Source organism: Malaclemys terrapin, chromosome 8 (genome assembly GCF_027887155.1).
Source record: "Malaclemys terrapin pileata isolate rMalTer1 chromosome 8, rMalTer1.hap1, whole genome shotgun sequence".
Lineage (NCBI taxonomy): Eukaryota > Metazoa > Chordata > Testudines > Emydidae > Malaclemys > Malaclemys terrapin.
Window position 1 is genome coordinate 591111 of NC_071512.1, and position 22305 is coordinate 613415.

Consider the following 22305-nt stretch of genomic DNA (forward strand, 5'->3'; position numbering starts at 1 on the left):
TGGGCTTTGGCTTTGGCCCCAGCAAGCCTAATGCCAGCCCTGGCGACCCCATGAACAGGGTCGCGACCCGCTTTGGGGTCCTGACCCACAATTTGAGAACTGCTGGTCTAGAGCAGTGGTTTTCAAACTTTTTTCTGGAGACCCAGTTGAAGAAAATTGTTGATGCCGGCGACCCAATGGAGCTGGGGATGAGGGATTTAGGGTGTGGGAGGGGCTCAGGGCTGGGGCCAAGGGTTGGGGTGCAGGCTCTGGGATGGGGCTGGGGATGAGGAGTTTGGGGTGCAGGAGGGGCTCTGGGTTTGGGGGGGATCAGGGCTGGGGTAGGGGGTTGGGGTGCAGGAGGGGGTCAGGGCTCTGAGCTGGGGATGCAGGCTCTGGGGTGGGGCTGGGGATGAGGGGTTTGGGGTGCAGGAGGGGGTTCTGGGTTGGTGGGGCTCAGGGCTGGGCAGGGGATTGGGGCACAGGGTTGGGGAACAGGCTTACCTCCAGTGGCTTCCATTCAGTGGCACAGCGGGGGTGCAGAGGCAGGCTTCCCACCTGAAGCGGCCAGCAGCAGGTCTGGCTCCTAGGTGGAGGCGCGCAAGCAGTTCCGCATGGCTCTCGCCTGCAGGCACTGCCCACCCCGGGAACTGGCCAATGGGAGTACAGAACCGCTGCTCAGGGCGGGGGCAGCGCGTGGAGCTCCATGGCCCCCCGTCTAGAAGCCGGACCTGCTGCTGGCCGCTTCCGGGGCGCAGTGTGGTGTCGGAACAGGTAGGCACTAGCGTGCCTTGGCTGGGCAGCACCGCCGACAGGACTTTTAACGAAGCAGTCGGCAGTGCTGACCAGAGCAACCCAGTACTGGGTCGCGACCCGAATTTTGAAAAACGCTGGTCTAGAGGCTTGCTCCTGGCTCCACTGGAGCCCTTGATGCTGCCCTCCCTCCACAATTCAGGAACTGCAGATACACCAGTGACCAAATGAAACCCAGGAGGGTGAGGAATTCCAGAGAAGCTGATGAGCAAGGAGAGCTTGGCCGACAAAGGCCCTTTGAGCTCAGCAGCCTGTGCCTGGGGGTCCAGGGAGGGCCTATTGCTGGGAATCTCTCGGAGCGGGTGAACTGGCTGTGCGAACTGCAGCTCCATTCAGTCACTTCTTCCGGCTTGTGATCTGGCTGCAAATCCAGTTCATCCCATCCTATTAAAAACAAGAAACCAGTGTGAGCACTGGCCCTTCCCAGCGTCCCCTGGCTTGATTCCTTGCGGGGGTCTCTTTGCCAGATCACTGGCCCCTGGGCTTCTTCGCTGACCTCCCCAACCTCTGCTCCTCCGGGCTTCACCCCCATACCTGGACTCCTTCTCCAGACAGGGCTGAGCAGGCCTGGATTTGCCATTGGCGGTCCCGGTACGTAGGTAGCTTCAGTCCCTCTGCGATCTCTGCAGCTGGTGCTGCACTTGCCAGATCCTGCTTGTTGGCAAACACCAGCAAAGGGACACCGGTGAGACTCTCATCCTCGATCAGCTCCGCCAGCTCCTGCCGAGAGACAGAGCAAGCAGTAGGCCTTGAGCGCAGACAGCTGCAGGGCTCCGCTGCCAGGGTCTCGTTCCAGGAGCTTGCACCCGCCTTGTCACGCAAGTGGGATCTGGATGATGGGTTGTGGGGACATCCCTCACCAAGTGTCACTGAGCTGGCAATTCTCTGCAAGGGTCCCCGGGACACTGCCAACCCAGCAGGGGGTCAGAGACCAAACCCCAAAAGGCAGGGAGTTTCACCCTCCCTGAGGCTGTCTGGAATTGGCACAGCCCTTCCTGACATCAGTCCCCTTCCAAAGGGAAAGCCCAGCATGTGTAACCAGTGGGTAGCCTTGACCCCAGCCTCTGACTACGGCCTGGGATGTGGGTTAATCTCCTGGCTCTGCCCTGGACTCTGTGACCTCAGGTGTGTTCTGCTCTGGGCCTCAGGTCCCATCAGTGTCATGGGGCTCACGAGCTGGGGAGGAAACGTTCCTCACCATGAACCCCTTTGCTGCCTGCCGTGCTGTAGCGGGGTAAACACCTGCTCCAGCCCTGAAGGGGTGGGAAAAGCCCTGCCGAGGGCGAGGGCTGGGGCTGGGGCTGTGGAAAGGGGCAAACCCTGGCTGATTGGGGGAAGTGGCTGCAGCTGGAGCCACGCCCCAAACGGAGCCACTCAGCCTTATAAGAAGGCCAGGGCAGCTAGAAGATGAGGAGTCTCCCTTTGACAGGAGAGAGTGACAGGCCTGGCTGCAGGGAGCTCACTGGGGACCTAGACTGAGTCAGGGCTGGGGAAAGGCCTTGGGGGCAGGGAAGCCCTAGGCCAGCAACTCCCCAGGCTGCAGGGCCTGGTCCTAGGCCCATGTAGGTATTGGGGTTGCAGAGGGGCAGCTGGGGTGGGTGAAGGCAATCAGTCCAGACCCCTTGTTGCCTGTGATGATTGGCTGATAGATGGCAGTCTGCCCCAGGGTGTGGGGGCTAGATGGTGACTGGCAGTAGCCATGACTGAGGTGATGTGGGGGTGGGGGTTCCCTGGGGGTGGGGGGAAGACTGAGAGAGAGTAGGGTACTGCTAGGGGGGCAGCACCCAAGCCAAGGGCACTGGGGTCCAGGAGGGCCAATGACAGATGGGACACCTGGCCTGCAGAGGGCGCTCTAATGACTGGTGAGCTAATTCCCAAGATGACCAGCAGGAGGTGCCGCAGGGGTGAGTCTGTGCCTGATTACACGTGCCTTCCTTCAGTTCAGGATACAACCGGCTGCTGGGGAACTACATTTCTCACCAATCCCTTGATGGGGGAGGTTCATCAGGGGCTGGGATGTCAAGCCCAGCTTACTCACAGAATTGGGTAGTTAACAACCCTGGTTCTCGCTGCATCCCATAGATATGCCCCCCAAAAAAGTCTGGAATGGCCAGTAGACACTGTTATACTGGGAAAAGTAGCTGTTCCAGCAGCACAGCCAAGACTTGGTCCCAAAGACCCCCAGAAGCACGCACATCTGTGACCTGTCCCAGCACATGTAATGTCGAGAGCAATCTGCCCACAAGGCAGTGTATTTCCAGGGGGGCCGCATCATACCTGCCCGGTCTCCTCAAAGCGTTTCTTGTCAGCGCTGTCAATGACATAAATCTGCCACAGGAACAAAAGGGAAAGTCACCCATTCACTTCTTGCTCCCCATGGCACCCTGCCAGTCCCACCTTTATAGGCACCCTGCCCCCCAGGCACCCCTGGGTGGGCACCCACCAGTTCTCCCTTTGCAGGTAGGACAAAGGCTCCTGCTGTGGAACCCCAGTATTAGACCCCAGCCGGTCCAGCTTCCAACACTGCCTCCTCCCTGCCCACCTGGGGGCTGGCCCCATGCTCACCAGCGTGTCTGTGTTGCCCAGGTACTTCTTCCAGTAGGGGCGGATGGCACGCTGCCCACCGATGTCCCAGACGTTCAGCTTGAAGCCGTGTGAGTGCACACTTTTTATGTTGAACCCCTGCACAGGGAAGCAAACCGGGCTGTAAGTCCAGGCAGGGGAGGAGAGCCCACCTCACCCACTATGCGCTGGATCCGGGGTTCTGCACCTACCTGCGTGGGAGTGATGGTGCTGACCTCCTCCGATGCCAGGCACTTCAGCAGCGTGGTTTTTCCGGCATTGTCCAGCCCCAGCAGGACGATCCGCAGTTCCTGCTCCACGGAGCCCTTGAGCTTTTGGATGACAGCGAGCAACCCCTGCAAGGACAAGGGGATCCTGAGTGGCCGGGGCTGCATCCCGGAGCCCCCCAGGCATGCCTGGGGGGCTGCAGAATCCCTGGCTGGGTGGGTTTGAGCTGGTTCCGAAGACGTGCTGGGGGTGTAGTCAGGGAGTTGAGTGATAAATCCCAGAAACAATGGCTCTTGGTTGTATCACATGTGATGCCACAGAACCTGCCTGAAGAGTGAAACTGAACATTTATGACAATACAGTTGGACTTGAAAATTGACTGAAGAGCTGACATCAGCCATCTCAGAAGTAATTTACGATCACCTTCAACCCCTCCCAGAGCTGAAGTCCCTCAACCCACTCTGACTAGCCCTGGAGGTACTCTGAGCTGCATGGGCCAGTTCACCACAGAAACAGCTGAGCACTCAGCGTGTATGTGATGAAAGGACCACAGACCAACAGCCTCCTCAGACCCAACATGACAGCCATGATGGGCCTAGTGAGGAAGGTGGAAGAACTCGATGGAATATTTCATGAGATTGGATTTCTGACAGGAGGTCCAGTACAGATAGTCCTAAAACACGCTGCTGCACCATAGAGCATACATACCCGCGCCGGACTCCTACCCACTTACTTCATAGAGTGGAAACGGAGTTAAACAGAATTAAATGGATTGGCATAACCGAGAAAAATCTCCGAGCTGACAGCACGGTGTGCCCCAATGGTACCAGCTATAAAGAAAAATAGGAAAATATGAATCTGTGTGGATCTTAAGACTCAGTGAAGCCATTGCAAGAGAAAAAATATGTTCTCCCAGTACTGGCTGACTTCCTCCCCAAAGTGAAAGGAAGTACAGGATTCTCCAAGTTGGATGCCTCAAGGAGACTCTGGCAAATTCCGGTAGCCAAAGATAGTGTTAAACTGACTACATTTATCACACCCTTTGGTAGACTTTACTTTCAAAGATTACCTTTGGGATTACCAGTGTGCTTGAAATTTTCCAAAGAAAGATGGCAGAACTGTTAACGAACACAAATGGAGTTGTCATTTGCATGGACTAAAATAAATATATAATGCATGCCTCTTTGAGGGAAGAACACACCAAAACTCTCAACGAGGTCCCAAGGCTAATCATTTAGTCTGGACTAAAGCTAAACGAGGAGAAGTTTGTTTTCTGCCTACCCCAAACTGAGACAATAAACAAAGATGGAATCAGTCCTAGACCTGAGAGAGAAGTAATTTAAGAATTGAATGTACCAGAACTGAGACGCCTACTGGTGATGGTGAATTACCTTGGTTGGTACCCACATGACCTTTCTGCAGTGACAAAACCACTGAATAAACTATTGAAGTCCAACACACCTTGACTATGGGGCCAAATCAAGAAATTGTCTTCAAAAAGATAAAAGAAATGACCTCAATAGCTCTACCTCTCAAGTTCTATGTGAATAAACCCACAATGGGGGTCAGTGGAGACACAAGCAGCTCTGGCCTAGGTGGTGAATTGTTGCAACAACATGGCTCTGAGTAGAAGCCAGCTGCATTTTGCTCTTGCACATACACAAAGTGGAAAAACGATCTGCACAGATTGAAAAGGAGGCTGGCAAGCTTAGGGGCACATGAGAACTTTACAGAGATCTGTGTGGATTGGATTCACTTACACTGATAACAGACCGTAAACCACTTGTAACTCTCTGTGATGGGGTGACTGCCCCACGCTGGCCCATAAGGGGTTAATAGAGCCCTAGGGAGTCTATGCAGGAGGCAGCCAATTAGAGAGGGGCTGTGAGGAGCAGCCAATCAGGGCCTGGCAGGCCATATAAGAACAGCTGCAGGGCAGAGCAGCTTCCGTAGCTGCCTGGAGCTTGAGGAGGGAAGGTCAGGCCAGGCTCCTAGCAGAGGAAGGAGCGCCAGCACCCTGGACAGAGCTGTGCTACTAGCGATGACCAGGGGGAGCTAAAGATGGCTCTGGGTTGGGCAACCCTGAGGGAAGGGCAAAGAGGGTGCTGGGGGCTGTGGGGAAATGGCCCAGGGAAAGGTACTGAGAGGTTGGAGGGGACGCAGCACGTAGCTACCATCTAGAGGGTCCCTGGGCTGAGACTCGGAGTAGTGGGTGGGCCCGGGTCCCCCCAACTGCGGATTGCCACTGAGGAAGTGGCCAGACAATTGGCTGCAGGAGCCACTGAGGGAACTGGCTGGACTTCAGCAGTTCCCCCGGAAGGGGGGAGAACAGAGCGTGACACGGCCAGAGAGCTGTGTCATGAAGAGGATGCCATGCTCCTGGGAGTGATGTGGGTCCTGAAGCAGAAGTGACAGCAGCGAGACACCACCAGAAGAGGACGCACCGGCTAGCAGAGCTAATCCCCGGGAGAGCCAGCAGGAGGCGCCGCAGTGGTGAGTGAACTCTGTCTCGCCCTCATCAATGGAAAAGACCTGGATCAAGCACTGCTGAGATGCCAACGTCTCTTGCTAAGGTTAATACGATGTAACCCAATTGTTCCTGGGAAAAATCGGTTAGTCGCAGACACTCTGTGACAGAGCCAGCATTGCACTCAACTACCCGAGCTCACAGATCCTGTAAAGGCATATGTGGATGCTGTGTGCACATCTAGACCAGCATCAGAAAAGAGGCTACACCTGCTACAAAAAAGCAACCTCAGCAGACATGCAATTTCAGGCAGTTCCACGTTCCATTAGGGCCAACTGGCCCAAGTATCTAAAGGACACCAAGGAAATGACAAAACACTACTTTGTCGGACATGGACAGTTAAAGTGAGTCAAATGGACTCATGATTAAAAGCAACTGCATTGTAATTCCAACGAAATGAGAGGAGAAATCCTAAACCTCACCCAGGAAGGACATCAAGGACTAACTAAACACCATGAATGGGCCATCCAGTCACTATGGGCTCCGGGCATCAGCAAGGACATGGAGTATTGGCATGTGAACACTGCAGAACTAACAGACCAACACAACAACACCCCTGCCAGACAGATCTTGGAAGAGACTAGCTGCAGATTTATGCCAAAGGACAGCATTATCTTATTGTCATGGACAGTTTTTCCAGGTATACAGAAATAATGTACTTGAAAGACCTAACATGTTGCAGCATTATCGAGAAACTGGAAGTGAACTTTTGCTCATTTCCGTATTCCAGAACAACTAGTGACGGACGATGGACCCCATCTCACTGCAGCAGAATTTAAGTCGTTCTGTAGGAAATATGACTTTGATCTTATTACGAGCAGCCCACATTACTCCCAAGCACACGGGGAGGCTGAGAGAGCTGTACAGGCAGCCAAGAAAATCCTGCAGGAGGGGAAAATCCATTCCTTGCTCTTCTGAGTTACAGATTGTAGCGGCATGGTTACCCCACTCCTGCCTGAGGGGTTTAAAACAGCCCAGGCAGAGGGCTGGGGCAAAGGGAAAAGCTACTGGGCTGATTGGGGAAGTAGCCACAGCTGGGCCACGCCCCAATCAGACCCCAGCTGGCCTGTATAAGAAGGCTGGGAGCCAGAAGCCCAAATAGTCTCTCTCTGCCTTCAGAGGGAGAAGGGCCTGGCTCCAGCGAGCTAGACACAGGGTACCTGAGTGGAGCAGGGCTGGGGAAAGGCTGAGGAGCTGGGGAGCTCCAAGCTGGAAAGCCCCAGGCTGCGGCCTAGTATTGGGCCAACGGTACTGAGGTTTGCAGAGGGCAGCCCAGAGGTAGGCCAAGGCAGCAGGTCCAAACCCCCCTTGCCAGTGATGAGTGGCCTATACTGCAGTCTGCCCCAGGGAGCGGGGGCTAGTTGGTGACTGGCAGTGGCCTTATTCTGAGGTGAGGTGGGGTTAGTGGGTGGGGGTTCCCTGGGGAGGGGAGACCCTAATACTGAGGGGTGTACTGGCAGGGGGCAGCACCCCAGATAAAGGGGCACCGGGGTCCGGGAGGGACACAGGGGCCAGAGGACAGGTGGATCACTGGCCTGCAGGGGGCGCTCCAGGATGCTGGAAGAGCTAATTCCCGGAGATGACCAGCAGGAGGCGCCGCAGTGGTGAGTCCGCAGCCTGTTTACACAGATCAACACCAGTAGCAGCTCCTGCAGACAGGCCCACACAACTCCTGATGGGAAGACAACTCAGAGCAACAGGTTCCTTTCCAAAGTTGGAACAATCCCCAGCATGGCCAGACGTGAAGAGAGCAGCCCAACTGGATCAAAAAGCTAAAGAGCTTATGGACAGCTTTACAACAGACATCACTCAGAACTGCCGGGTCTAGCACCTGGAGACCACATTCTTTGCAAAATTGATGGAGGAAAAAACATTGAACTCCAGCTCTTGTAAAGAAAAAGAATTAATCGCCCAGATCACGTGTGATCCAGACTGACTGGGGAGAGTTCAACAGAAACCATCAACATCTACAGTTTGTCCTTTTGAAAGAGCCATTAATGGAGCAAACTCTACAGATAACAGGTGCAGAACAAGAAGACTCAGAAATTCCAAACCTCCTACAGCCAGTCGGCGAAACTGACAGGCAGATGACCAAGTTGTTACAGGTTCAGGTCATGTAATGAAAAAACCAGTACGCTACCCGGACCCTTAACAGAGTGATACAGCACTTCACAGACAGCACCCCTGTCAATCCTGGGCATGGTAGGAATGCAGAACTGAAAGGGGGAGAGTTACTGTCTCCTACTGTTCAGCTGTAATGCACCTTTCTCAAGCTGCCCTCAGGCCGACAGGGCAGCGCGTGGGCGGGGCTCATGACTAGCACAGCAGACGTGTTGTGCTAAGAGGGAAGCTCTGGAGCCAGTCCATAGCTGGCACAGAAGCGGGGCAGTAATGGAGGAGGAGGCTTGTAGGGAATTGTGGAGAGAATGGGGCCTGGTCCCATGAGGTTCTGGGGCCAGCCCAAGGGCTGCTGCTGCCCCCACCTCTTGGTTCATCTGCATTTCAAGCCAGGCCCCATGAGAGCCCTGGGCCGGCCCCCAACCACCTGGCCCCATCCCAGCTCTCAGCCTCTGGCCCCATGGTGCATTTCGACTCCATCCTGGCCCCCCAGGGCAGTTCCTGGCCCCCCACCACTGTCCACCTTGCTGCCTGTGAGCCAGGCTCTGTCCCCTTTTGCCTAGGCCCTGCCCTCCAGCTGCTGCTTTGCTCTGGAGAGATTACATTGGTGCAGCTTTCCAGCGGCCCCCCCCACATGGACAGGTCCTGCTCTTGGGAGGGCCAGGCCCCGGTTCTGCCATCTCAGGGGGAGGGTTTGGGACTCCGGGTCCCAGTGCTGGGATAGTCGCACTGAGCACCCCCATCCTGTGAGGCGGCCGAGCTGGGAACCCGCCCCACTTACCTTCTGTACTTCACCCATGGTCTGGGAGACTCTACATCCTCCGTACGGTGCAGGGCGCTGGGAGCTCCTCTGGGCTCGGGGCCAGGTCCCGGCCCGCGGCTGCGTGCCTGACACACGTCCCTTCGCCTGGATGGGCAAGAGGATTAAAGCGCCAGAATTAGCTGTAGTTCCTCCATTTACCCCCAGCATTAAATACCTCCCTAGGTAAATCCCCCAGCCAGCTGTCGCCAGCCTGCCAGCCCCTCCCACAGGCCCAGCCCTAAGCCCCAGGGGAAGCAAAGCCCCTTTCCCACCTTGCAGGGTCGTGGGGCTCAGAGCGCCCCTGGTGATAACACTGTCCCACTTGTGGGGAGGAGCCAGCCCAGACCCATGGCAGGTGTACTCCCCCCAGACCAGCTTCCAGGCCAGTCATCCAAGCCCATCTGCCCTGCCCTATGGGACAGAGGTGAGAGCAGCAGGGAGCAGGTGCACTGGGTACAGGTCTGGGGTGGCAGAGCCCTGGAAGGCAGTGGGGGCTGGAAGATGGAGGAGGCTCTGTCATGCTGCAAGCAGGAGCCCAGTATCAGGGGAAGAGCTCGGGGCGGGGGCAGCAGAGAGTTCAGGGGAGGCTGGGGAGGGACAGCTCCGAGCAGCAGCCCTGGGGGCAGGCGAGGGAAAATGTCTGGCTCCTGTAGCAGCAACGGGAGGGTGGTGATGTTACCCGGCGCTGAGAAACTGGTGGGGCAGAACTTTTCCCAACATGGGTAACTGGGAAAAGCCAGCTCCAGCCCCAGCCTCCCTACAAACCCACCCCGCTCGGTGTCCTGCCACCACTGTGGCTCCTGGGCCCAAGTGCAGGCGGGGGCCCCAGCAGCAGAAGGAGATGGATCAGTGGGAGCCCTGCCCCCTCTGGTACATCCCCAGCATTGACCCATTACCAGTCACCTGCTCCCTGGGGCTGGAGCTGCAGCTCATTCTGATGTGGGTGTTCCCTCTTCCCCTACAGGGCGCAGCCCCCCAGTTCTCCCAGGACTTCCAAGCCCTGCTGGCTGCATCGATCCCAAAGGGGTCAAGTCTGTTCCAGGCTGTGAACTCATCCAGACTCATCACTGGGTCACCAGGGGGCCCCGCCTCGGAGCAGCACCGCCGCAGGGCTTGTCCTTGCAAAAAGTAGGGGCACCAGACTGCAGAAGGGGGGGCATAGAGCAGCCTGCCAATCCAGGATGGAGCCACAGGGTCAGAAGTGCTGCCTGGGACTAGGGACGGCCCTCGATATTTTGCTGGCCAGGGCAGAAAAAGTTTTGGTGCTCGCCCTGGGGGCCAGATAAAACCAGCCAGGCAGCACAGCGGTATAGCCCTCCCTGCCGGTCACCCGCCCCTAGACCAGGCCTCCGGAGGGGCAGATACGGCATCCATCTCAGGCCTGCCGCCAGCAGTTCCGGGCAATGGGCCCCAGCCCGTGCGGTCGGGGTGGTGCTGCGCCTGCGCTGGCTGGTGCCCAGCGAGCTGCTGGACGTGCTTTTCCAACATGGCCAGGGCTTCCACATGCCCACCCGGCTGCCTTCGCCCCCGCCAGTACCACCCCACGAGCACCTACGAGCCCTGCGGCCCGCCCGGGTGATTGCCCCCCCACCCCCCGTCTCAGTGCATTCAGGGAGCCTGCAACTTTACTGGACTGACGTGGGCTGAGCTGGGGCCAGGTCCAGCCGGGGCAGGAACAACCTTCCAGGACAGGCTCACCCAGTGCCACACTTCCCTGTCCCTGCTGTCCCTGAGTGCGGGCTGTCGTGGCCGCCCGGGCTTTTGGCTCCGCAGGGCCCTTCAGTGCGACAACCCTTCTCAGGGGTCCCCTCTCTCTCGGGGGTTAAGCCGTAGGCTCTTCTACCTCCCAGGCCTGCACCTCTCCGAGTCTCCACCATGCCTGGCTCTGCTGTGGGCCCTGCAGGGAGTCCCCTTGTTCTGGACCCCCGAGGCCTCCACTCCCAGAGGGAATAATTTTGTCCCCAGTCCAGCAGCCCCCTCCTTCCAGCTGATCATCCTAGATCACCTTCCCCACCAGCCCCTCCTCCGTCCTTTGTCTTCCGTCCCAGGCAAACAGGTCACCTGGACCCTCCTGCTTCCGGCCTTTGTTCCCACTAGCTGGACCCGACTGGTCTCTCAGCCCATTGTCCCCCCACTGGCCAGAACTGGCTGATGTCTAAGCTGGGCTGAGCCTCCCGGTAACCAGTTGCTAGGGCACCCAATCTCCAGGCCATTGTTCGGGGTCCTGGCTGGTAAGCGAGGTCACACCTGGTCCTCTGCAACAACAAACCCCATCCCCCACTGTGTTACACATGCAGAACAGGGAAACTGAGGCACACACTGTGTTCACGCAAACCATTGAAAAAATCCCCCACTTGTCATAGTGGGCGGGGCCACACCACTGGCGATCCAGACGGTGCGCACAGTGCAGGGGATGGGGACGAGGGCCCAGCCCTGCTGCTCGGGCACCAGGGGAGCGACGGGGACGAGGGCCCAGCCCTGCTGCCTGGGTGTTGGGGAAGTGACGGGAAGGGGACGAGGGCCCAGCCCTGCTATCGGGCGTCGGGGGAGTGATGGGACGAGGGCCCAGCCCTGTTACCGGGTGTTGGGGGAGCGACGGGGATGAGGGCCTGGCCTTGCTGCCCAGGCGTCGGGGGACCGATGCGGTACTGGCTGTGAGGGGCTCGGGCGCTGCAGGGAGGGGCTCTGACAGTGACGTACCTTAGAGGGATCTGGTCTCTCCAGGTTCTCATCACTTGAATAGCCCCCATGCCCATCAGCAGGCTGTTCCCATGAGCTCCGCGGCTTTGTCCTGCGTTTGTCGTTCTCCTTTCCTCGAGTGCAGGGGCCTTGGCCAGGGCCAGCTGCCACCTCTGAGCGCCCAGGCCCCGTCTGCTGGGGGAGCGGCGGTGCTGGGGTTCAGAGCCGGGCCCTGGGGCACGCGGCCCTAGGGTGGGGGGCTGGCCTCGCTGGGGGGGGGGGGGGTTTCCTGTAGGGAGGGAGACTCCTTTGAAAACCCCAGTTCTAGCTGCGGTTTGGTTTCCATAGTGACACTTCCTGCAGTAGCGAAAAGAGGTAGTGAGCAGCCCTGTGAGCCTGGCAGTGAGTGTGCTGTGCTGCTCCTCCCGCCGGGGCTGCCCGCAGCCTGCTGGCCTGCGCGGGGCCTGCCCGCCGAGCCCCATGCTCCCTGCCCGCACAGCCCCCCGCTGAGGCATGCCTGGGAAAGCAAAGCCCCTGGGCGTTCAAAGCGGCCACATGGTGAGTGCCCGGCCTGCTGGGGGCGCGTGGGCGGGAGCGGAGTTCGGCGGCTCTGGAGGTGCGACCGAGCCACACCCAGTCCTTGTGCTTTTTGGCTCGCCCAGCCGGCAAGGCTCCCCCAGTGACATGGGGGCTGCACCCCCTCTACCGGCGGATTTGCTCCTGGCTGGAGGCTGCTGGTGCTGGGTTACTGGGAGGCTCCAGCCCCAGGGTTCTGCCCCCACCCTTGGCTGCTCTGCTCCAGAGGGAGGGACCCTGCCCCATGGGGAGATGCTGTCTCAGGCTCCCCTACCCCCAGGATGGCTCGGTGCAGCCCATCCTCCCTCCCCCACATCGCTCTGCATTGAGCGATGGGCCCAGAGACAGTCAGGTCCTCAGCCTGAGGCTGCTGAGACCTGTGGGGTCTGTGCCAGGTGAAGGGGGCCTTCCAGAGACACCAGAAGCTCAGAGCCGCCCGCTCTGGGCGGACGCAGCATTGTCAGTCTGAGACAGGTGCCGACCAGCCTGTTGCACAGTTAGGCATGCTGGGTAGGGACTAGGCCAGGAGGGCTGGGGCCGTGCCCTGGCAACGCCGGGTTGTGCGGAACCCAGGTCTGAAATTGTGGAGAGGTGGGAGGAGTCTGTGGGTTGGGATTGAGGGGCATTAGCACAGCTGGGGGGCATGGACTAATAGGGGTGGGGTGGCTGGATTGGGATCACAGTGCACCAGCAGAGTCTGCCTGGGGCAGGGGTAGCAGATGGGCAGTGGCAGAGCTGGGTGGGGAGCCCGGGGCGGGGGTAGCAGGCGGGCGGTGGCAGTGCTGGGGTGGGGAGCCCGGGGCGGGGGTAGCAGACGGGCGGTGGCAGAGCTGGGTGGGGAGCCCGGGGCGGGGGTAGCAGGCGGGCGGTGGCAGTGCTGGGGTGGGGAGCCCGGGGTGGGGGTAGCAGGCGGGCAATGGCAGAGCTGGGTGGGGAGCCCTGGGCGGGGGTAGCAGGCGGGCAGTGGCAGAGCTGGGGTGGGCAGCCCGGGGTGGGGGTAGCAGGCGGGCAGTGGCAGAGCTGGGGTGGGCAGCCCGGGGTGGGGGTAGCAGATGGCCAGTGGCAGGGCTGGGTGGGGAGCCCGGGGCGGGGGTAGCAGGCGGGCGGTGGCAGAGCTGGGCGGGGAGCCCGGGGCGGGGGTGGCAGGCGGGCGGTGGCAGAGCTGGGCGGGGAGCCCGGGGCGGGGGTAGCAGGCGGGCGGTGGCAGAGCTGGGCGGGGAGCCCGGGGCGGGGGTAGCAGGCGGGCGGTGGCAAAGCTGGGCGGGGAGCCCGGGGCGGGGGTAGCAGGCGGGCGGTGGCAGTGCTGGGCGGGGAGCCCGGGGCGGGGGTAGCAGGCGGGCAGTGGCAGTGCTGGGCGGGGAGCCCGGGGCGGGGGTAGCAGACGGGCGGTGGCAGAGCTGGGTGGTGTCCCTGTTCCTCAGCACCCAGGAGGGGAGCAGTTCTCTGTTGCTGCTGGGATGTGAGCCCTGCTTAGGCGGGTTGGCTGGCAGCCGTTTCCCCAGAGCTGGGAGCCCAGGGATGCCCGTGGGCTGGCAGGACTGGGCCTGGGCCTGGCCTGCTGGGGGCAGCATCCCCAGACGTTAGCCAGGAGAGAGCGCACTGCACGCCCCCTGCTCTGTGCCATGAGCCCCCAGCTGGGAGCTCTTTGGCGGGGGGTCTGCCTAGCTCGGTGGCTGGGTGCTGCCCCACAGAAACACCCACACTAAGGGGTCTGTGGTCTCCCCCAGCCCCAGAGCTGGGAAATGGGCTGCAGTTGTTGGTGTGCTGGAGGCTGTGGCTTCCTCTCCCTTTTCCTGCCCTCCCTCCCCTTCCTGTGCCCTGGGGCTGCTACACTTCTCCCCAGGCAGCGGCAGTGTCACAGCTGATAGCATCAGCCCTTTCTCAATCACCTCGCTGAGCTGAGGGAGGAGGGCAGGCCAGAGAGTGCCCAGCTGCCAGCTGACTCACGCCCCAGCCCTGCAGGAGCCCGGTCCCATGCGAGCGCTGAATGGCTCCTGCACAGACCAAGCACCCTGGCGGGGAGACACCTGGCAGCCGGTGTCCCTTGTACTCTGCTTGGCTGACTCATCCCTCGCCCAAGGGGCTGCCTGGGCTGGCCTCCCTGCTCCCCATAGCTGCAGGGTGCGGGGCCTGGGATCCTGGCTGACCTCTCCTCCTCCTGTCTTTGCAGGGCCTGGCTGTGTCAGATGGAGGTGAGTCAGACGCTGCCTGGGAGATGCGGGGGTGGCGTTGGGAGGAGCCCGAGAGCTGTAACCAGCTTGGCTCAGTTCCCAGCCCCAGTGGGACCGGACCAGGAGCCCTTAGGGCTGCTCTGCTGGATGGTACAGAGCCCCTGCCTGGCCACACACAGCACCTGGGGCCATGGGACTCCCTGCGGGGGGGGGGGAGGGAGACAGAGCTCCCTCCTATCCTTCCCCACCCACTAGGGTGACCAGACAGCAAGTGTGAAAAATCAGGATGGGGTGGGGGGTAATTGGCACCTGTATGAGAAAAAGCCCCAAATGGACAGCGCCTCCCCACACCTTCCCTCCAGCTGGGCGGGGATCAGAACTGGCTCCAGGGAGTGGGGCAGGGCCTGACCTCTCTTTCTGCATCTCAGAGTTAAACAGCTCCAGGGCCCGGGGCAGTAGCCACAGTGTGCACAGCCTGCCTGGTGCCCAGAACGCAGGCTACACTGCGCAGCTGCCCGTGGCCAGCTGGGCCGAGTCCTTCGAGACACTGCTGCAGGACCGGGTGGCCGTCACCTACTTCACTGTGAGTGCCAGGGCATGTCAGACCCTGCCGGGCCCAGCCCACCCCCCTCACTGCCCTCAGCCCTCAGTTCCCCCCATTCTCCAGCTGCTCGCTGTGCAGGGACTCCAGGCAGTGTGAGGCCGGGGGGCAGAGGGTGGGGGTTGCACTGGTACCCCTGGATGGAGTCTGGGCAGGCACCTCTGGGCGAGGGTTGGGCTGGCCCCCCTGGGTGGAGGTTGGGCTGGCCCCCCTGGGTGGAGGTTGGGCTGGCACCCCCGGGCGGGGGTTGGGCTGGCACCCCCGGGCGGGAGTAGGGCTGGCACCCCCGGGCATGGGTAGGGCTGGCACCCCTGGGCGGGGGTAGGGCTGCCCCCCCCGGACAGGGTAGTGGCACTAGTGAGGCTGATGCCACCGTGCCCCTCTCCTGCTCCCCAGGAGTTCCTGAAGAAGGAGTTCAGCGCTGAGAATGTTTACTTCTGGCAGGCGTGTGAGCGATTCCAGCAGATCCCAGCCAGGAACACACAGCAGGTACTGGGCCCAGGGGAGGGCTAGCGGCTTGGCCCAGCCTGCCCATGCCCCACTCCTGACAGTGGGAGCCTAGCTAGCCCGGCCCACACTGAGGCTTAGACCTGGGCTGCCCCCCGCAGGGAAGCACATGCCAGGGCAGCCAAAGGGACCTGGGCGTCAGTAGGAAGCTCAGTGGAGACCCTGCTCAGAGGGGAGCTGCAGCCAATAGCTAATGGGTGAGGGGATGGAGAATAGCATGGAGCTCCCTTGGCCATTGTGTGCTGCACCGGTCACCCCTGGGGGCCGTGCAGAACTGACAGGCTCTAAGAGAAGGACAATGCCAATGATCAGGGGCTGGAGAGAGACAGAGCAGACAGGGATTGTTCCCTTAGCAAGATGAGGAAATGGGGCATGGTCTTGAGACGGAACCTTGGGACCGTCTGTCTGGTACACAAGAACGAGGGGAAGTTCAAACTGATCGAAGGTAATCCTCCGCCCCAGTGTAAATAAGCAGTGGAACTCATTGCCACAGGATGTCAGTGAGGCCAGGACCTAGTGAGAGCCTGAGAGGAGCTGGCCTTGTGAATGGAGAACAGGGGGATGCAGAGCTATAACAGTGCAGATGGCATTTGGAAGGGCTAAAACCTCCTGCCTTGGGTCTTCGGCCAGTCTCTGACTGTTATGGGTCAGGAGCAGGGCTCCTACACCTTCCTCTGAACATCTGGTGCTGGGCGCTGCAGGCAAGGGCTGCTGGGCTGGAGGGCCCCCGGGACTGGCCCAGCCTGGCCGTTCCTGGGTTTCCAAGGGGTCGGTGCAAGGTGGTGCCTGCACTTGGAGCGTGGCTGGTGACCCTACTCTGCGTGTGCTCCCATGCACACTGGCAAGGGGGCTCGGCCTCCCCTGTGATAACTCTGTCTCCCCAGCTGGCCCAGGAGGCCCGGCAGATCTATGACGAGTTCCTGTCCAGCCACGCGGTCAGCCCCGTTAACATCGACCGGCAGGCCTGGATCGGGGAGGAAAGGCTGGCCAGGCCCACCCCCGACATGTTCCGAGTCCAACAGCTCCAGGTGAGCATTGCCCCTGCCCAACCCCCCGGCCAAGGGAGAGGGGCCATGGAGCCATCCCCCAAGGCTCAGGATGGAGGAGCTGGGGACATATTCCCTCCCCCAACTCTCAGCTGGGAGTAGGGGACAGGAATCCAGAGCTCCTGATTCTGGGACTTGTCCCTCTGCCTCTGAGTCAGGTCTGTGTCCGGGGGCCGTGTCAGTCTCTGGGCGGAGGGAGGCGCTACCCAGGTGTGTGTCCGGGGGCCGTGCCGGGCTCTGGGCGGGGGAGACGCTACCCAGGTGTGTGTCCGGGGGCCGTGCCGGGCTCTGGGCGGGGGAGGCGCTACCCAGGTGTGTGTCCGGGGGCCGTGTCAGGCTCTGGGCGGGGGGAGGCGCTACCCAGGTGTGTGTCCGGGGGCCTTGCCGGGCTCTGGGCCGGGGGAGGCGCTACCCAGGTGTGTGTCTGGGGGCCATGTCGGGCTCTGGGCGGGGGGAGGCGCTACCCAGGTGTGTGTCCGGGGGCCGTGCTGGGCTCTGGGCCGGGGGAGGTGCTACCCAGGTGTGTGTCCGGGGGCTGTGCCGGGCTCTGGTCACGGGTCAGGCATGGCACTAACCGGGTCCCTCTCCTGGCTCAGATCTTTAACCTGATGAAGTTTGACAGCTACGCGCGCTTCGTGAAGTCCCCGCTGTTCCAGGCGTGTGTGAGGGCTGAGAATGAGGGGCAGCCGCTCCCTGACCTGCGGGCTCACTCCCGGAACAGCAGCCCCCCACCCGACCTCGGCAAGGTACCAGGCCCAGCTCCCCAGCCCAGGGGGTTTGGTCCAGGGGTGGGGCTGCTGGAAGGACTGCAATCGTGGACACCACTCAAACCAAATTTGAGTGGCAGTGTGACCTGGTGTCATGACCCTGCACCTAGAGCCATGACACCTGGCTGCTCCTCCAGCATGCCAGGAGGGAAGGGCTCCACCATTCACCACCCAGCTCTGCTCAGGAGCCCGGGGGGGGGGGGGGGGGCTGAAAAGTGGGGAGGCAATGCCCTCTCCTCAGGGGGGATTCCCTTTCTCGGGGCGGGGGCGCCCCAGAAGCTCCCTGAGCCAAGATCTGCCTCTCTTGTCCCCTAGAAGGCGAAGCTGAAGCTGGGGAAGTCCCTGCCACTGGGGGTGGAGGTGGCCAGCAGTAGTGCTGGCAGGAGCCCCCAGATGTCCTTCAGGAGAGAGGAGCGGAGAGAGCCCTTGTGGACAGGTAAGTCCCACGCCAGGCTCCACCTGGCTGCCATTTCACTAGCCCCACAGGCCTGTGGCCGTCCCTTCGCAAAGGGCCCGGAGCCCCAGAGCCGGCCTCTTGTCCTGACGTCCATCCGTCTGTCTGTCCTAGAGGTGGAAGATGGCAATGGGGGCTCGTCCCTGTGGCGTGAGTCCCAGGGCTCCTTGAATTCCTCTGCGAGCCTGGACCTGGGCTTCCTCTCGTCGTCCTGCAACAGCAGCAGCATGGCAGGCAGCTCCCGGGCAGAGGTAAGTGCCCGACCGCGGGGCCTGCTGCGTAGCCACACCGCCCGCCGGGTGACACCGCCTCTTCCCCTGCAGAGCCGCAGGAAGAGCCTGGGAGGCACGGAGCCCGACCCGCAGGCCAGGCCCAGCAAGTACTGCTGTGTGTACCTGCCGGACGGCACGGCCTCGCTGGCCTCGGTGCGGGCTGGCATCTCCATCCGCAACATGCTGGCAGGCCTCTGTGAGAAGCGCGGCTTCAGCCTCCCTGACATCAAGGTCTACCTGGTTGGCAATGAACAGGTAGGGACGGTCCTGGGGTGGGGAGGAGAGAGCTGGGCAGGCCAGGGATGGCCTGGGGGCTCCATCAGAATCCGGCCCTGGAGCTACCTCGCCCGAGGGACCCCAGGGCCCCGCACTGACAGGCGCTGCCCACCTGAGGCACCTGCCTGCAGACAGGAATTCCATGCTGTGCCAGGGCCGTGGGAGGGGCTGTGTCTCGGGGGGTGCCGTGTTCCTGGTTCTGACGTGTCTCCTCTTGGCTGACTCTACCCAGAAGGCGCTGGTGCTGGACCAGGACAGCATGGTTCTGATGGACCAGGAGGTGAAGCTAGAGAACAGAGTCAGCTTTGAGTGAGTGGGAGCTGCTGCTGCACCCTGTGCGCATGGGGCCAGCGCCTGCAGGACTGGCTCTGCAATGTCCCTGCCTCTCCCAAGCCTTCCCCTGTGCTCCACGCCCTGGCTCCCCATGGCAGCAGCACCGTGCCCGTGGGAAGGAGACAGTGGCTCTAGTGCTAAGTGCAGTGGGGCTCAGACCGCAAGCCAGCTGCGGTGGGCCCTCGGAAGAGCCGATGGGAGCATGGCTCTGTCCCGCCCCTGCACACACTGGCCTGGGCGCCGCAGGCGCTGGCAGCGCTCGCCCTGACTGGCCAGTGAAGTCGGCTTCGCCCAGGATGAACACCCCTGGAGTGGACATCTGGCAGCCTGGGCTCATGAGTGCCCAGTGCAGCTCCACCCGGCTCACTCTGCTCTGCCCCACCCTGCTTGGCTCTGCCCCGCACAGCCCCACCTCCTCAGCTCCTGCCTGCCCCACCCCGCCTTGCCAGGATCAGCCCTGCCCCATCGTTCCAGCTGCTGTCTCACCCCACCAGGTCTTGCCACATCCTTCCCTGCTGCATGGCCCATCCTGCCCCATGTGTTTCCTTCATCTCTGTCTTCCTAGGTTGGAAATTTCCCCCCTCAGTAAAACAGTGCGAATCACCGCAAAGTCGACCAAGTGCCTGCGGGAGGCGCTGCAGCCTGTGCTGGGGAAGTATGGCGTGGATGTGGAACGGGCACTGCTGCGGCGGGTGAGAGCTAGCCCGCAGCCTGGGCAGGGGGCTGCCTTGCCTCCTCTGGCGGAGTCCTAGGAACCTGCAGAAAGGGGGCTGCTGTCTTTCAATGCTGGGCATAAGCACCCGCCTGGGGCTGCAGGGGCAGATCTTAGGGAGTCCTTTGCCCCCATGCAGAACTCAGCCCTGCTCAGGTAGGAGAGGCCAGACTGTGGCTTGTCCTGCAGGCAGTGCCCCACCCATGGAGCCTGGGCCCTGGGGCTGGCTACATGGCTTTCCCCAGAGGCCGCCCGCCCATGGGCAGAGCTCCTACCCCGGGGATGGAGCTGCCCGCCCGCCCGTGGGCACAGCTCCTACCCCGGGGATGGGGCTGCCCGCCCGCCCGTGGGCACAGCTCCTACCCTGGGGATGGGGCTGCCCGCCCGCCCGTGGGCAGAGCTCCTACCCCAGGGGACCACACTTCCAGCCAGTGTGTGGCCTGTACTCTCATTGCCCCTCACACTGTGGCCAGAGCCTGCTCTTGCTCCCCACGATGCACCATCCCATGCAACCCCCCAACTCTGTTCTGCTGCAGCATGGGGAGCCAGGAGCCCTGGACCTGGAGAAGCTGGTCAGCACCGTGGCTGCGCAGAAGCTCATCCTGGAAGCTGCGACAGGTATGGTCCGCAGGGTGGAGTGGCCAGGCTGGAGCACCCCCGTGGTCCTGCCGCCTGCCCAGGCCAGCACTAAGTCTGTGTCCAGCCCAGGGCCCCGTGGGCCCCACACAGCACTGTATGGGCCCGGCCAGTCGGGTATCTTCCTCCTCCTCAGTCGGCCCCAGACTCTGCCCCTGTAAGGTGCCATGTGCCTCAGCTGTTGGCCACAGCAGTGAGTTCCACAGTTATCGTGGTGCTGAGTCCTTCCCTGGTGGGCCCGGGCTCCTGTGATGGCAGGTGGTCTGCCCCGCCCCGTCCCCCGGCAGGAGGCTGGAGCCTGACTCGCTGCGGTGCTTGTGTTGCAGAAGTGAAAGCGACAGGTGCTGGTGACACTGTTGTGACCACTTCCCCCCTTCGGTGCAAGGTGAGTCCTGGGCACCAAGAGGGGCCCAGTCAGGGGGGCTGAGGGGGTGCCCCAGCGAAGGGGGGCAGCATTAGGGTAGGCCTGGGCTGTCGCTGGGGCTGGGCTGAACTGGGAGTCCCCGGGAGTGCAGCTCGCTGGCTCACTTGGGGGCGGGGTGGGGGGGGAGCGGTGAGCCCTGTGGCCAGAGCAGGGTGCAGCTCTGGGCGCGTTGGGGGAGTTCTGCAGCACGGAGCAGGGTCGGGGCACAGTGGTTACAGCGGGTCTGAGCCAGGCCAGCTTTGGGGCATCTCTGTGCCCTGAAGAGGAGGCAGGTCTCCCTGCTGGGCTGGGCTGGGGCTGCCAGCCCATCTTCCTGCTCCTCACATGCTCTCTCCCCACTCCCAGGAGGCCGCCCCCACAGGCACAGAGGTGGAAGCAGACATGCTGTCAGAGGTGCCCCCCTCCATCACCAGGTCCAGGCCAGCAGCCCTGAGAGGCATGAACCGGTGCACGTATGACCTGGAAGGTGGGCGGCCCTGGCATCTAGCATGCTCTTAAACCAGCCCTATGTGTGGGGGACAGGGGCACAGGAGGCATATCTGGGGTGCTGGGGGCAGAGGGCGTCTGTGGTATATTCAGTGTCAGAAGGAAACATGGGGGGTGAGGAAGCGCAGGGGCAAATGGGGACTGGGAGGGGGCGTCTGAGTGCGGGATGGGTGCTCTGGGGTGGGGGAGGGGGCGTCTGAGTGCGGGATGGGGGCTCTGGGGTGGGGAAGAGGGCGTCTGAGTGCGGGATGGGGGCTCTGGGGTGGGGGGACGTCTGAGTGCGGGATGGGGGCTCTGGGGTGGGGGAGAGGGCGTCTGAGTGCCAGATGGGTGCTCTGGGGTGGGGGAGGGGCGTCTGAGTGCGGGATGGGAACTCTAGGGGCAGGGGAGGGGAGTCTGAGCACAGAATGGGAATTTGGGGGGGAGGGGTCTGGGGGTGTTCTGCGGAAGTCTAGCTCTGCCCAATGACTCCACTCTCCCCTTGTTCCCCCAGGGCTGGTGGAGCTGCTGAACCGGGCCCAGAGCTGCAGGGCCAACGACCAGCGTGGGCTGCTCTCTAAAGAGGTCCTGGTCCTGCCCGACTTCCTGCAGCTGCCAGGGCAGGATGCTGGCCCCAGCGAGAGCTCTGAGCGGCAGCATGGCCCCTGTGATACCAGCCTCACCCCAAAGGGGGCTGGTGCCCCTTGCCCCCGGGATCCCGCACTGGCGCAGCCACCTGTCCACTCTGAACTGCACTGAGGCCCACGCTGCACTTTCTTCAGAGCCAGCCTTGAGGATGTCTGGCCTTGAGTTGGGGTCAGCCCCAGTGCCCTGGCCAAATCCTGCCTCCTTAAACTGCCCTGGCGGTTTCAGGAAACTACAGTATTCTCCACTTCCTGTCCTAAACTGTTGTGTAGTGTTGCTGTGAGTTGTTAAACAGCTGCCTCATTCCACCCTAGAGGTGGCTGCATCTCAGTGGCAAGTGAAGTGAGCCTGTATATAGTTTGTATGTCAGTTATTTGTAAAGCACTTTGGGATGTAAAATATGCCTGATTAACAACTTGCGTGGCCCAGTGCCTCTGCTTCTGTCACCAGTCCTCGCCATGGGGACAACGGGGGGATGGAAGCCTGCACCCCCAGACCAGCACTGCCTATGTCTGCGCACAGGGGGCTGTGGAGAGTTGGCAGCTCCCTGCGGGAGGAGGCTCCCTGGGGTAACCTGCCAGTGAGGAGGGAGATGGTGGCTGGTGGCGCGTCAGGACGAGGAGGATGGGGAGGGTTAGGGCAGGAGCAGCATCCCTAGGGTGGCCCTTAGGTGCGCCTCACTGGGGTCTCTGCCAGACAGCTGCCCCCGTTT

General features: G+C 61.6%; 2 protein-coding genes across 2 annotated transcripts; one reads left to right on the forward strand and one right to left on the reverse strand.

The window, feature by feature from the left end:
- Positions 1–391: 391 nt before the first annotated feature.
- On the reverse strand, positions 392–11924 carry LOC128842304 (ADP-ribosylation factor-like protein 3). Its single transcript, XM_054038207.1, has 7 exons — positions 11730–11924; positions 9009–9134; positions 3567–3710; positions 3358–3474; positions 3070–3120; positions 1327–1512; positions 392–1176 (listed from the first exon to the last, which is right to left on the reverse strand). The coding sequence occupies exons 2-7, from the start codon at positions 9024–9026 to the stop codon at positions 1129–1131; spliced, it is 564 nt and encodes a 187-aa protein (XP_053894182.1). The 5' UTR covers positions 9027–9134; positions 11730–11924; the 3' UTR covers positions 392–1128.
- A 186-nt stretch (positions 11925–12110) lies between these two features.
- On the forward strand, positions 12111–22009 carry RGS14 (regulator of G protein signaling 14). The gene is made up of 15 exons (XM_054037715.1): positions 12111–12266; positions 14455–14476; positions 14884–15038; positions 15453–15545; positions 16448–16591; positions 17206–17355; positions 17692–17812; positions 17945–18081; positions 18154–18357; positions 18611–18687; positions 19277–19403; positions 19960–20041; positions 20386–20444; positions 20829–20949; positions 21463–22009. The coding sequence occupies exons 1-15, from the start codon at positions 12222–12224 to the stop codon at positions 21705–21707; spliced, it is 1782 nt and encodes a 593-aa protein (XP_053893690.1). The 5' UTR covers positions 12111–12221; the 3' UTR covers positions 21708–22009.
- The last annotated feature ends 296 nt before the right edge of the window (positions 22010–22305 follow it).

Bases quoted from the DNA above. Each gene is read 5' to 3' on its own strand.
- LOC128842304 (XM_054038207.1), bottom strand. The intron at 3,475-3,566 runs GTAGGTGCAGAA...TTCCCTGTGCAG, and splicing joins GCACCATCACTCCCACGCAG to GGGTTCAACATAAAAAGTGT. The intron at 3,121-3,357 runs GTGAGCATGGGG...TTCCTGTGGCAG, and splicing joins TGGGCAACACAGACACGCTG to ATTTATGTCATTGACAGCGC.
- RGS14 (XM_054037715.1), top strand. From the start codon at position 12,222: ATGCCTGGGAAAGCAAAGCCCCTGGGCGTTCAAAGCGGCCACATG. The intron at 16,592-17,205 runs GTGAGCATTGCC...CTCCTGGCTCAG, and splicing joins TCCGAGTCCAACAGCTCCAG to ATCTTTAACCTGATGAAGTT. The intron at 20,445-20,828 runs GTGAGTCCTGGG...CCCCACTCCCAG, and splicing joins CTTCCCCCCTTCGGTGCAAG to GAGGCCGCCCCCACAGGCAC.